This window comes from Rattus norvegicus, chromosome 4 (genome assembly GCF_021556685.1).
Source record: "Rattus norvegicus strain SHRSP/BbbUtx chromosome 4, alternate assembly SHRSP_T2T, whole genome shotgun sequence".
In the NCBI taxonomy this organism is placed as follows: domain Eukaryota; kingdom Metazoa; phylum Chordata; class Mammalia; order Rodentia; family Muridae; genus Rattus; species Rattus norvegicus.
This window is the reverse complement of record NC_141537.1, coordinates 148,165,339-148,179,454: the sequence shown is the minus strand read 5'-3', so window position 1 is coordinate 148,179,454 and position 14,116 is coordinate 148,165,339. Positions and strand designations below refer to the sequence as shown.

Sequence of the window (14,116 nt, the reverse complement as noted above, 5' to 3'; positions counted from 1 at the left end):
AGGGAACCTAACAAAGTTCCCTGCTGGGGACGGGGGTGAGGGCAGAAAATGAATCTGAGGGAAGGTTGAGGCATGTGGCTGGGCTCAGGAGATAATGTCTAAATCACCCATCTCATCCCATGTGTGCCACTATCCCCAGCCTTTCACCACGCATCCTTCTCCAGCAACCCTGAATAGGCCTTCCCAGTGTGTTGCTACATTAGGCCATTCTCGTGTGCACCCACTAATGAGTGTGTACCCACTAATGACTTGGTTGTTTTAGCTTGGTCAGGAAACTCAGATTTCTTCAACAGGAAGGTGCTTGAGCCTGAAGCACACATAGAAGAGTGCTTTAAGGCAAACACTGTGGTGCCTCAATGGGAAGCTATGGGCACCACAGACAGAAGGTGGATTATAACTGGCATGTGCATCTGATTCCAGGGTGTTTCCCCTTCCTTCTGCCTCTAACCAATCAGGATTTGGCCTACATCTGGGATAGTCCTTCCTGCTGGAGACCGGTAGCAACAAGAAAGCCCAAGAGATGATGCTCCTAAGAAACAAGCATCAAGGGGCAGCGGAGTCCTTAAGGGTGTCACTTAAATGACCCTTCAAGTTGAGCATCTGTCTAACACATAGCCTCACTTTACAGAAGAGTAAACTGAGGCAGGAGGGATGAGGCACTGCCAGGGATATGCTCGGTAAAGGGTTGTGAGACACAGATAAACAAAAGGCTTGGGACTGTCGCAGACCTGTTTCAGCTGTTTCAAATTCCACCCTATGACCTTCACCACTGTTACATCTTGGATCTCTAGCCCTCCTTGCCTGGAAGTTAGAAACAACGGTGGAAAGCTCAGAGATGCAGTGGTTGTTGGCAGTGGTGGTCAAGCCACATATGAGACCCAGAGGATATGACACCCAGCAAGGGATATCTTGTTTATAGACTTAAAAACACCAAACCAAAATTTATGTGTGAATTTCCAAATTCAACCTCCAGATCCTGACTTGCAGGTCACGTGAAGCCTATATAGCATGATGATCAGATCCTGCACAGGGGAAGAAAGATCTGAGTACTTCACTATCTTCTCCATGAGCCCAGGGTCCTGGAAATAACCTGAGATGTACCTTGCTGAGTGTATGGTTAGGTGGGTGGGTGGGTGGGTGGGTGAATGGATGATTAGATCATGATAGGTAGATGGATGGATGGCTAGATGGTAGGTGATGGATGGATGGTTAGGTGGTGGGTGATGGGTAGATGGATTGTTGGATATTGGTAGGTGGGTAGTGACTAGATGAATAGTTAGATGGTGATTGGAGATGGATAAATGGTTATGTGGGTAGGTAGGTAAGGTAGATTGATGGTGGCCATGTGGCAAGTAATGAATGTGTTGTTGGGTAAATGGCTGAGTGGGAGGTAGATGGTAGATGGATAGCTGTTTGAGTGCATGTCTTATTAGGCTGGTGGGTGTGTATATTGATGAATACGGGCTTGATGAGTGAGTGAGTTGTGGATGGATACACAGGCAATTGGTTAGGTGGGTGGGTGGATGGATGGATAGATGGATAGATGGATGGATGGGTGGATGGATGGATGGATGGATGGGTGGATGGATGGATGGATGGATGGATGGATGGATGGATACACAGGCAATTGGTTAGGTGAGTGGGTGAATGGATGGATGGATGGATGGATGGATGGATGGATGGATGGATGGATGAATAGATGGATGAATACACAGGCAATTGGTTAGGTGGGTGGGTGGGTGGATGGATGGATGGATAGATGGATGGATGGATGAATACACAGGCAATTGGTTAGGCGGGTGGATGGATGGATGGTTTAGTGAATGGGTGGGTTGCTAGATGGGTAGTAAATGTATGTATGGATGAATAAGTAGGTGGGTAGATAAACTGGTAGTTAGGTAGTAGGTGGGTATACAGATGGATAATTAGGTGGATGGGCTACACTAGAAGATGCTTAAGTAGGTGGGTGGGTAGATGGCTAGGTGGGTGGTAGATGGGTGTGTGGACGGATGATTAGATGGGGAGGTGGATACGCTGACAGATGGTTAAGTGGGTGGGTGGATAGTTAGGTGGATGAATAGTGAGCAGGCAGGTAGGTAATTGAATTGATACATGGATATGTGTATGAACAACCTGGTTCTCCAGAGGTAGATGCTTGTCCCCACTATTACTATTGGCAGCTCGTCTGGAGACCAGAGACAGTGGAGGAAGTTGACACTAGGGCTGACACTGAAGAAGCCCAAGGTTCCTAACTGCCCACCCTGCTCCTGCCACTTGTGTCCGCAAGCCTCTCAAGGCTCTTTGTGGGAATTTTTTCCTTTTTTTTTTTTTTCCTTTTCTTTTTTAGAGTTTCCTTTTCTGGTTAACAGAATAGCAGTTGCCTAAAAATAGCCATAACTTTGCTTCTGAGGTATTCATTTTCAGTTCCTCTTTCCCTGTTCTCATTCCTCAGCTGTGAGGATACAGGGCTGCAGTCATCAGCCCCCACTTTGACAAGCCCTTATGCACAGATACACTGCAGGGCTTGAACATTCTGATGGGGGTAGCACAGCTCTCTCTGGCTCAATCCTGTTCCTACACTACCATGGACCTATTCAGTGGCCTGTGTGATTCCTTTCATTCTTTGGGATCCCTCATGCTAAGCACATATATGGCACTTTGAGGACCTCCTCATCTCTCACATTCCTGACTTGGGTCTGCCCGGGCCTTGTCCCATATACATGGACACTCACTATAATGCACACCTGCCTAATACATGCCTGTACACCGATGCCCATGCTTGCCCAAGACTATCAGCCTCTTTCCTTTTCAGCACACATGTACAGAGAAAATTACCTCCTCCCGAGAGAGATGTATAAGAACTCTGTCTCTATCTCCACCTGTTGGGCTGAGCTTTCTACTTCTCTGGCCTCTTACCCAGATCCCCTGTGCCACCAAAATGTGTAGCTAGGAGAGAAAAGAAAATGCCCTCCCCAGGGGTGAGATAATTAGTTCATTTAGACCAGAGCAGAGGAGACAACGCCTATGTGCTGAGCTGACTGGGCAATGCCCAAGCAGAGATGAGGACTCTTAAATGAGCATCAAAGCCCATTTTGGAAAAAAAAAGCCCATTTTGGGTTGTTTTAAAGGTGGCACTCAGGTGACAGTCTAGTTTTGCCAGTTAGAAGCAGAAGGTGAATGAAATGACCATTCACCAATTAACAAACACTTAACAGTTTCCAGGGGCTCTGCCTCAGTTAATCCTTACAAAATCCTTCCCACTTGACTGAATGGTCTCCATCTTGGGGGATGGGGTGGGAGGGACTAAGACACAGAGCTTAGAGTCTTGCCAGAGCCATATAAGAAGCAGAGGCAGACCTGTGTGGCCTGGGGACCTCCACACTCATGTCCCCATATCAGTTTTTACTGTCAGGGATAATTCAAAGAAAGTGGTGGCTTTAAAAATACATATTCAGGTGGCATTTAAATTCGGCACTTCTTAAAACAGAAGGAGTTGGCATCCAGGGGTTATTTTTAGCAGACAGTTCATTTGCAACCACCCCAGGTACCAGGCATGCCTCAGCTCAGATCTGAAAAGCTGTTGGTTTGAGCTTGGGGCTGCTTTTTTTAAATCTTTCCTTTGAAATTCAGACTCCCTCTTTGTTAAATTAGCTCAAATATCTAATTTATAGATTTATATATAATATATAAACTAACTCATATGTGCCTATACATAAAATCTCCTTCCTCTGCCAGTCTCTCTCCTGATGAAGACTTTCTGAAGCACCCTAACCTATTCTTGACTCATTGAGATCTAACAATGCATACTCATCCAAATGCTAAGAGGAAACCAAAATTTAGAAATCCAATATTGTCACAATGTTCTAGTTTCTAAAACAGCTTGGAACTTCAGAAACCAAAGGGACCCTGGAGAAGGGTAGTCCACTCTCCTCACTTGTCTCATGGAAACTGAGGCCCCTGGAAGAAAGAAGTTGACTAAGGTCACACTACAGAATCTGGGTATGGAGGGCTCACTGTGTGACCTGCTCTGTTACTCAACCTACCTCCCTTCTGTCCTCCATTCCATCCACACACTTATTCTTCTATCCATGCACATATCCGCTTTTCCTTCCTCTTTCCATTCCTCCTATCTATCCATTCTTCTATCTGCTTATTCATCCATCCATCTACCAGACAGACAGATTTACAGACAGACAGACCTATCAATGTATCCATTCATCTCATAGATGGTAGCCCGAGGGCTGACCTAGGGCTTCACTTATTCACTAAACATTTATGAAACACATGTCAGTGCCAGTACTATGTCTCCACAGGAAGCATGGCTCTCCAGCCCTGTGTAAAGGAGACAGTTTACTAGGCCTGAGCAATAAAGTGTGATTTGTACACCAAGCCATGGGCATATACGTAGGCTGGATGGACAGAGACACCGAAGTCAAGAAGTTCAGCAGCTGCTAGGATGGCTGATGCCTGGGTGGATCCAAGTGCTGCAAATGTGGCCACCGTGAAGCTGCTAGGGTTAGCACATACTTTTGAGTCATTGGCTCCTTCTGTCTGCCTGATTTCACTGGGGTTCTGCCAAGTGCTTTTGTGGCTATGAACCCCATGATTTTGACTTGATCATCTCTCCCAGTCAAAGCAAGTTCCAAAGTAAGCTGAGCAATTTAAAATTTAAAAAAAAGAAGGTGCCCAGCATGGGGGTGACCTTGTGCAAGTATCTGTGAGATATGGAGATGTGGGGTGAGCAGCATCAGATGGAGAAGACAAGTGTCACCTATGAGAGGCCTGAACTCCAAGTCGTAGCTGATTTGGTTACCACAGACTTTCATCCCTCTGTACTTCCTCACAAGCCCCTCCCACCAGTTGTGTATTTCCCTTTCTTCCTGGGACAGCTTCCTACTTGCATGCAATGTGTTCACAGCACCCAGAATTCTCTATGGCAGCAAGCACATCCAGTCATGGGTCATGGTTTTCATTGTCACATTGATTGTCAGTTCTTAGATGGGACCAGGGACCAGATCTTGATTGTTCATTGGCTGGCACCAAGTGGGTTCTCACAATACTGTCATTGAAAAGATGGCGGGGTGTGTAGGGAGGTAGATGTGCAGGGAGTGGACTGATGGGTGGGGAGAAGGAAGATGGGAGAACAGAAATGAGGAAGGGATGGAGAGAGGAAGGAAGGAAGGAAGGAAGGAAGGAAGGAAGGAAGGAAGAAAGGAAGGGTGTGTGGTGGATGGGTAGATGGATGGATGGATGGACGGACGGACGGAGGGATGGACAGACAGGCAGATGGATAAATGGATGTATGAACAGACTAATAGGTGATAGAAAGATGATTGATAGATGCATGAGTGTGTAGATGAGTGGATAGATAAGTGGAAGGAAGCAAAGAAAGAGAGATGGTGTGTGGGTAGGTGGATAGATGCATAGCCAATGGGTCGGTGCATAGAGGAAAGAAAGTAAGAGAAATGGTGAGTGAACTGATGGATACGGTTCAAAATCAGTTTGTCCTAAACCATAGTCCTTCATCTCAACAGAAGCCCGTTAACTCATGCCTGTTATTCTGCTCACAGAGATAATTGCTGCTAACACTTCTCCTGGCTTGTGCTGTCACAGAAGTAATTATCAGTGCCTGTAAGCCATGCCACAGGTATCAAGGGATGGCGCGAAAACAGCACCTTAGGTTTAAAAGCCCCTTGTGGTTTGTAAGCCACTTTGCTTCCCATATGGTGCTTGGCTTAAGCCTCAGGAGAAGTTCTTGAGACAGAATCACAAAGCAAGGCCCTGGAGCTCTCAGAATAAGTGAGTCTCTGTATGCCCCGGTTCAAATTCCAGGTCCATTGCTGCCACCCACATGAGCCTGAAGTTCCTCAGCCTCAGTTCCACATGTCTTGTGATGATATCCGGGTCTTAAGTAGGTGCACTATAATAATCACTTCCCTGTGCTGTCTGTGCACTGGACTTGGTCTTCGGTACGTCACATGCAATAACTCACCAAGGCAGAGGAGCACCTATGAGAGAGATTCTCTTATGTCTTTTCTTCCATTTGTCAGATGACAAAACCAATGTTTGCTTGCTTTCCATTCATCTGGGAGGTGAATAGGTCACAATGGGAGCCAATACACTGAAGCGTCCAGAGCCACTGCTCTTTTAACTTCATAAATCTCAGAGCAGATGTCCCTGTAACGCACTAAGGTGCATGGCACCTAGGGAATGCTCAATACATGTCTTTCCATGTGCCAGTGGAAATCACAAAAGAGCTCAGGCCCAAGGGGCTTTCTGCCACTAAGCATTAGGCTGCAGGGCAGAGGTCAAAAAGATGCCTCTGCCTCTCTTTCTGCCTTTGCCTCTCTCTCTCTCTGACTCTCTCTCTCTCTCTCTCTCTCTCTCTCTCCTTTCTCTCTCTCTGACTCTCTCTCTCGACTTTCTCTCTCTCTCTGACTCTCTCTCTCTCTGACTCTCTGACTCTCTCTCTCTCTGACTCTCTCTCTCTCTGACTCTCTGACTCTCTCTCGACTTTCTCTATCTCTCTCTGACTCTCTCTCTGACTCTCTCTCTCTGACTCTCTCACTCTCTCTCTGACTCTCTGACTCTCTGACTCTCTCTCTCTGACTCACTCTCTCTCTCTCTCTCTCTCTCTCTCTCTCTCTCTCTCTCTCTCTCTCTCTCTCTCTCACTCTGCCATCTCTTACCCACACTGTTGCCTGGGGCTGAAGACCAAGGCTCCCCAGGTTACAAATAAAAAATCACCTCTTATCCTTAAGAAAGCAAAGCCTGCACTAGAAGATTTCAAGTGAGTCCCTCCCTCCAGCAATAGGTCCACCTACCCTGAGCTCAGACTCACCTCCAGACGTCAAGGGTCCAAAATGCTCCACCTCATTTGAAATTCATCTTGTTCATGAGTCACTCTGTGCTATGGGATCATCTTCTTCTTAAGCCATTTAGGTTTTTCTCCCTCCTAATTTCTTGGACTCCCACAAAACACAGTCTGCAGTAGAAAGTGTGCTGATCAACACAGAAGCCCTTATGTCCCCATCTGTGTGGGACCCAGGCCTCCTCCAATCTTGTGCTCTTAAAGAGCTCCCCACATCTCTTACAGCTTGCTTGTGCTGGGTACAGGATCCTGCTGAGGACCTGAAGTCTTTTGTAGCCATGGAAAAAAATAGTAAACCTGAGTCTTGGGAGCCAGCACTGCCTAAAGAGGCTCTGGTCCCTAGAACAAGCTCCCACCAGGCCTTTCTTATGGGATGGTGGGCCAGAGTTTAAAATTTCCCTAACATCCCCCGCTGCTATATAAACTTGGATAAATTTCTTCAGTCCCTCGGAGAACATTCTTTTTGTCAGTAAAATGGGTTTAACTATAATATCCACCTGAAGGGATTATAAAGAGCTAATGGGAAGCTGGCCATGGTGGGGCATGTCTGTTCTGCCAGCATCTGGGAAATGGAGACTGAAGGACCAGAAGTTCAAGGTCAATGGAGGACAGCCTAGAAGAGAGATACTGTGTGTGTGTGTGTGTGTGTGTGTGTGTGTGTGTGTGTGTGTGTGTGTGTGTGTGTGTAGGTATGTGTATGTATATATATACGTGTGTGTATGTATATGTATGTATGACATTGTTTACTTTTTATCTCATCCATTTATCCATAGTTATTTACCAGATGGATAAGTGAGGTACCATTTTAGCCAGAGCAACATATGAAATACACTGCATGCATACTTGAAACTTAGCTCTTAGCAAATAATACTGTATGAAGTGTGCACACACATGCATTGTGTGTGCATGTGCATGCACATGTGCATGTGTGTACACGTCTATGTTACTAGGTATAGATCCCAGCATGTGAAGTAAGCACTGTGCTGCTTACCTGCATGCATGGTAGTCATATGTAATACTATATGTACAGAGACCTCTTAGCATGTCATCTGATGTATGATACTTGTCTAAGTCAGGGTTTCTATTCCTGCACAAACATCATGACCAAGAAACAAGTTGGGAAGGAAAGGGTTTATTCAGCTTACACTTCCACATTGCTGTTCATCACCAAAGGAAGTCAGGACTGGAACTCAAGCAGGTCAGGAAGCAGGAGCTGATGCAGAGGCCATGGAGGGATGTTTCTTACTGGCTTGCTTCCCGTGGCTTGCTCAGCTTATTCTCTTATAGAACCCAAGACCACCAGCCTACGGATGGCACCACCCACAATGGGCTGGGACCTCCCACATTTACCACTAATTGAGAAAATGCCTTACAGATAGATCTCATGGAGGCATTTCCACAACTGAGGTTCCTTTCTCTGTGATAGCTCCAGCTTGTGTCAAGTTGACACACAAAACCAGCCAGTACAATACTTATTTAAGAAATGGAGGAGTAAGGCCTGTTGTGGGGGTACAAACATGTAACTCTAGCACTTGGGAGTTAAAAGCAGGAGAATCCAGAGTTCAAGGTCAAGGTCACCTTTGGCTAAATAGCAAGTCTGAGGCTATTCTGTCTCAAAAAAGATGGGGAGAAGGGATTATTGTTTGTATTCATGGACAGAGTTGGCCTCCACCTCACCTGGTCCAAGGTGAGTGAGACCTCATGAGCTCAGGATAGTGCCATTAGAGGGCCACCTCTGCATTGGGGGGAAGAGCCAGGCACACATTGTGTCTGGCACTCAGATCTCCTCTTGGGGCATCATGTCTACACCATACTCTGCTCCATGGGATACCTATTGGTCCCAGTGTATATAAGCCATAGTGCACTTCCAATCCCTGTAAGCTGAACTGTCTCCTGTAGGGTGGCATAGGATGCCTCAACCAGGACACAAGACATGCAATGCATCCCACCCTATTAACTCTGCCAGTGTTCACCTGCACCCCACCGAGCATATCTGAGATAACTTCCCTGAGGGAAGGACATCATCCCCACTGGACTGCCCCACCCTCTTGCTCTCTGTGGCCCTTGACAAACTCCCTTCCCTCTCTGGGATTCCCTGCTAAGAAAATGAAACACACAAACCTGACACTATGACCCTAAAATGAGGGGAAGAGGCCTGTAAAGAGAAAGGTCAGACATGTAGAGTAGACTGATATTGGCGCCTTTCTTCTTCCTTTTATCCCTGCTCCTCACTGCCCACTCGGGATGGCTAGCTGGCTATGGCTGATGGGAGGGGCTGATCCCCGTGCCAGGCTCAAGTGAGCTCAGCTGGGGCCCTTTGTCACCCAACGCTTGCTGGGGCCTCGGCTGCTGGTATTAGGTATCTTGGCAGATTGGATTCTCTTCCTGGCAGCCCACAGCCACTGCACTCCTGCATGGGTGGCCTGTAGAGCAGGGAGAAGTGACTCCCTCCTCCTTGCTTCCAGAGGGACCTGTGGGCTGCTGGCTGCTGGCTGCTGGATGCTGTCCTTGGTGCTGACCGGTGGGGGCTCCAGGTGAGGGCTCCATGGATCTCAGCTCTTGCAGGGAACCAGAGCTCTGGACTGGAGGACAGCCTCATGAATACATGCGGTGGTTCCTCTGACACCACACTGAGTTCCTGAAGGACTGTGGCAGGGGCTGTGGGTACAGGTGGGGCTGTGAGAGGGAGTGTTGTAGGGAAGATGTCAGGGGACTTACAAGGAAAGGAGTTGCATCCCAGATTGTGTGGACAAACAGCATGTATAAATACACAGGGCCAGTCAGAGAAAGGGAAATGGGGTCTGCTGTTTGTCTATAAGGGGGCATTCAGTTACATGCCTAGAGACTGGACAGTGTGTGATAGTGTGTATGGATCGGAGAAGCATGAAATACAGCCCTGTGCTGGTGTGTCTGTGAGCGCGGAATAGGCACAAAGAGAGCAGTTGCTATGCAGCATAGCATCTGGGCTATTTAGTAAGAGGGCTGCACCCCATGGTATGGTTGGGAATTGTCATGTGAATATACCCTGGGCTTGAATAATATGGGAGTCAGTGGATTGGCAGGATGCTTGTATGTTGAGGGAGTGAAAGCCAGGTGTGTGTGTGTGTGTGTGTGTGTGTGTGTGTGTGTGTGTGTGTGTAGTCAATGTTTCCTGAAGGTGACAGATCAACACCTGTTTCTTGACTCTCCTAAACATTTGCCATATGGTTTCTGAATGTCTCGCCCTCACCACTCACTCTTGATTGTATCCACAGGAGCTGTCCCGACCATGTAGATGCCAGCCCCAGGGATGATCAGCATGGGCCCCACTGAATGGAGACTCCTGGGTCAGCATTCCTGAGCCTCTTCGGCCCCTGGACCTCACCCCACTCCTGGGGACACTCCTCAGAGCTCTCCAGTGCTGTCGCCAGCCCACCTCAGCCATCGCCTCCTCCTGGGACTGGAAGTTGGCCTCCTGGAGCTAATACCCTCTGGTGAGGGTGTACTGAGGACAGCCACACACAGCCATCACCCACAGGCCCCTTTTCCAGTGCTGACCCTCAGGCCCAGCCTGAGCAGAAACTTCAGCAAACATGGGTGATATGACCAACAGCGACTTTTACTCCAAAAACCAAAGAAATGAGTCGAGCCATGGGGGCGAGTTCGGGTGCAGCATGGAGGAGCTGCGCTCCCTCATGGAGCTGCGGGGCACTGAGGCTGTGGTCAAGATCAAGGAGACATATGGGGACACTGAAGCCATCTGCCGGCGCCTCAAAACCTCTCCTGTTGAAGGTAGGTGGGGGAAGCTCACACTCGGGCTGCCGTGGAGTTGGCTCCAGGGTCTGTGTCCATGAAGTCTAATTGTGAGGATGTCTCCAAGATAGACTGCAACACTAATGCCTTCAGACTCTAGCTGTGTTCTAGCAAGGCTGAATCTCATCACACATCTGACTCATGCCACTTGTGGAGAAAATGGCAGTAGGACAGTGGGGCAAGGGCTGTACTCTGGAAAGAAGGTGACAAATCAGCCCGAAGGGGTGGTCACTGCCACCTCTGTGAGAACCAAGAGGCATCTGACTTTGAGGGTGACTGGAGGGGACTCACAAAGGAGCCATGTCTTGCTCACCTGGGTCCAGATACAGCATGGGTTCCACACTGTGGCTGTAGCTCAGAGCCCACATCTGTCCACTGTGCCCATGCCTCTAAAGTGCCCTCCTCGTGGCTGGCTTGGGCACAGACCCACAGCACTGCAGACAGGCAGCAAATCAGAGTTATCACAGCATGCCCCACCTCCAGGTTGCAGGGGCAGTTGTATATCACAAATCCAGACTCTGGGTAAAGAGCACAGGAACAGGGGAAAGGGCTGGGGAGCCAGGTATAGGCTATGATGGACAAAATGATGGATGTCCTCATAGGTTCTTTCCTGGGGCCATCTTACAACTTCCCAAATTGAACAGGCCTGGGGGCTTCCAGTGAGAAGCACTCAGCTGCTGCTGCTGCCTTTCCAGCAGCCACTAGAGATGAGGCATTTCCAAGAGACAGAGTAGAGAGAGCCCAGCCCTGCGAGGGCTCTGTTTCTACTAGTTACCCACTGTGGCCATGTAGGAAGCTTTCCCTACACAAAGCCAGAGGCACAGCCAGGTGGCTCTATCCTGACTCCTCCAGGCCTAGAGCAACGACTGTCCTGAGCCTGGGGCTCTTCCTCTGGACTATGAAGCCAGTGCTTCCTGTGCACGAGCTTTAGGTAGAGTGGGACCTGCAGCAGACACTCAGTAAGTGGCAAGAGTGATTTTTCTAAGTGGATAGCAGTTAGTCGCTCAAGTAAAGATTGCAGCCTGGGATATGGGTGCAACTAGGTTTGGAGAAAGCTGTCCCCCAAGTCCTTGTTTTTACTAGATACCATCTCTGGGGCACTGGTGCTGAGGCTGCTTTGTGAGGCTTATGGGGAACTTGGGGTCCAGCCAGGTGGGTTGATGGTCACATATTAGTACCTTGCCATTTCTGAGTGTCTACAAGGTGTTTGTGCTCATCCTCTTAGGCCAAAAGGTGAAGCTGAGGAAACCTCCCTCTTTTTATTCTGCCTGCCCTCACTGATACCTTGCCCACTGGTTGAGCCAGAAGTCTGGAAGTGTGATTTGGGGGGGAGAAGAGGCATAGAAGAAACATTTATTCTGATACTAGACTTGAAAACAGCCACATGGGGTCCTAAGAAGGGTGGGGACTCTTTGGGGACCCTGCATGCCACCCCAGTCATTTCTGACCTTCCACAAGGCACAAATGCCTAAGTATCCTTTGCCTTTGAATGCGAGTCCAGAATGTTACTTTAAATGTCACTGGGCCCTGTTTCTAGGGAGTCGGTGACCATCTCCCCAGGCAAAGAGCTGACTGTTAAAAACAGAAGTAGCTCACTTCATCAGGGTCTTTAACATATGTATCCCAATTTAACAGCCCCATTTCTGCTAGCCAAGCTCTCTAGACTCCAGAGTGTGGGACCATACATGAGCAAACTCTAGCACTAAACAGAACAATTTCCAGATGGTTACCTTCTCTGTACTGCTGGAGTGGGGAAGGGGAACAAGTGTGAACCTGAGGATAAGAACCCGGTCTTAGAATGTGCAGGCAGCACCCAGCCTGGTGCCTGCCACCAAAGAAGGCTGAAGAGCTGTCCAATAGTACCCTGAGAAGTGTCCACTGAGTCCCCAGTCAACAGGGAGCCCCAGCAACAGCTGAGCTTCCTCACAGCACATAGCTGGGAGTGCAGGAGTAGCTGATGTTCCCCAGGAGTGGTGAGGCAGCTGGACAGGGAGGATCTTCAAAGCTTCCTGGTGGAGAATATGTTTGGAATTGGCTCTGGAGGAAAGAAACAGGAACTGTGTATCGTGACACAGAATACTGCTTTTTGCGAAAGTCCAAATACAGGACATAGTGAGAAGTTTGGCACTAGGTGTAAATGAGAAACCAGGCTTAGTTTTTTGGTTTTTGGTTTTTGGTTGTTTGTTTGTTTTTGTTTTTGTTTTTGTTTTCCTGTCTGTTGCTCAGCCAAGCCATGTGCTTCTGGGCCTTTGGCATCTCTAGGCTTTGGTTTGCTTCTCCAGAAGAAAGAACTTTGTGGAGGGAATACCACCATTGAATTAACCAATCCTAAACTACTGGTTTCTAGAAAGTTCTTCCAGGGTATCAGGAGAGATGGAAATAAGGGGAGGAGTAAAGGGACAGACTGCTACATGCTACAGATCTCCAGATGTGGAAGACCTGGGTTCAAATCCCAGCTCTGCCACTCCCCAGCTGTGGGATTCTAGGCGTATTACTCAACCTCTCTGTGCCTGTTTCCTGATCTGGAAATGGATCTGATGATAGCAGTGACCTTCTAGGCTCATACTGAGGATAATGGTGAAAGAGTCCCAGAACAGAACATCACCACTTTCCCATGGATACATACAGTTGGTTGTACACACTGAGTGATGCAAACCAAATGCCCCGTGTCTGGATTCCCAGCAGGAATGGCTTCTGTTGTTCTTCCCATTATGGTAGGAGCAATCATGTTCTCCCAACAAGGAGATCTATGAGTGTTTGGACCCATAGCTGGTATTCTAGGGCGTCCCATAAATGTGTTCCTTAAAGCAATTAGGCCACTCTGCAGATGTGCAGACACCATCATTAACTACCGCTCCGATAGGGACAATATCAGACCCAAAGGCATGCCCCAATAGACTATGCATAAGCTGGCAGGGCTCACATAATTCTTTTCCTCCTACTTTCTAGGGTTCAGCATCTGGACTGAGTTTGACCATATGATTTAAAGATCTGGTTAGCCCCCAGCCCCATCCTCTTAATCCAGAAGCCACACGGTCTGGGTTGTGCCTGCTTCACATGGAGACTCCACACTGGCTGTTCTGACAGCCCCTGCCATTCACACACTGTAGAGATCAGAGAGCTGGTATGGGAAACTGCTCCAGGCCTGTATAAAGCAGTCGCCACCTTATCCAGCTAAATTTAGGCAGAAAGCTCTCTGAGTGATAGATGGGGTCTGGGGCTTCCAGCAGTGTGATTCTGCCTGCAGCCCTGCTTTCTGCACCAAAGGGTGTGGGCTCAGCTCCTGTGGCCAGCAGTACTGGGCTGCCTACACAGAGGCCTGACTTTAGAGACTTTAGGCCAGTGCACCCTCTGCCCCTCTGTACTTGGTTCCTTTCTGTGTCTGCTGCTGAACAATGCCCTTCCCTGTTCACCTGCTAATCTTTCTCCGTCCATACTGTTCTAGACTGGCAT

At 48.3% G+C, this 14,116-nt stretch overlaps 1 protein-coding gene across 18 annotated transcripts in view; it reads left to right on the top strand.

Annotated features, from left to right (window-relative positions):
• The window catches only part of Atp2b2 (ATPase plasma membrane Ca2+ transporting 2), a 313,371-nt gene that overhangs the window by 196,459 nt on the left and 102,796 nt on the right, over positions 1–14,116 (top strand). For all 18 annotated transcript variants that reach the window (XR_015685260.1, XR_015685259.1, NM_012508.9 and 15 more), the window contains 1 exon segment: positions 10,126–10,642. Coding sequence is in view for 16 of the 18 variants with exons in the window: in NM_012508.9 (NP_036640.1) it covers positions 10,444–10,642 (199 nt within the window). In the remaining 2 variants the exon portion in view is untranslated.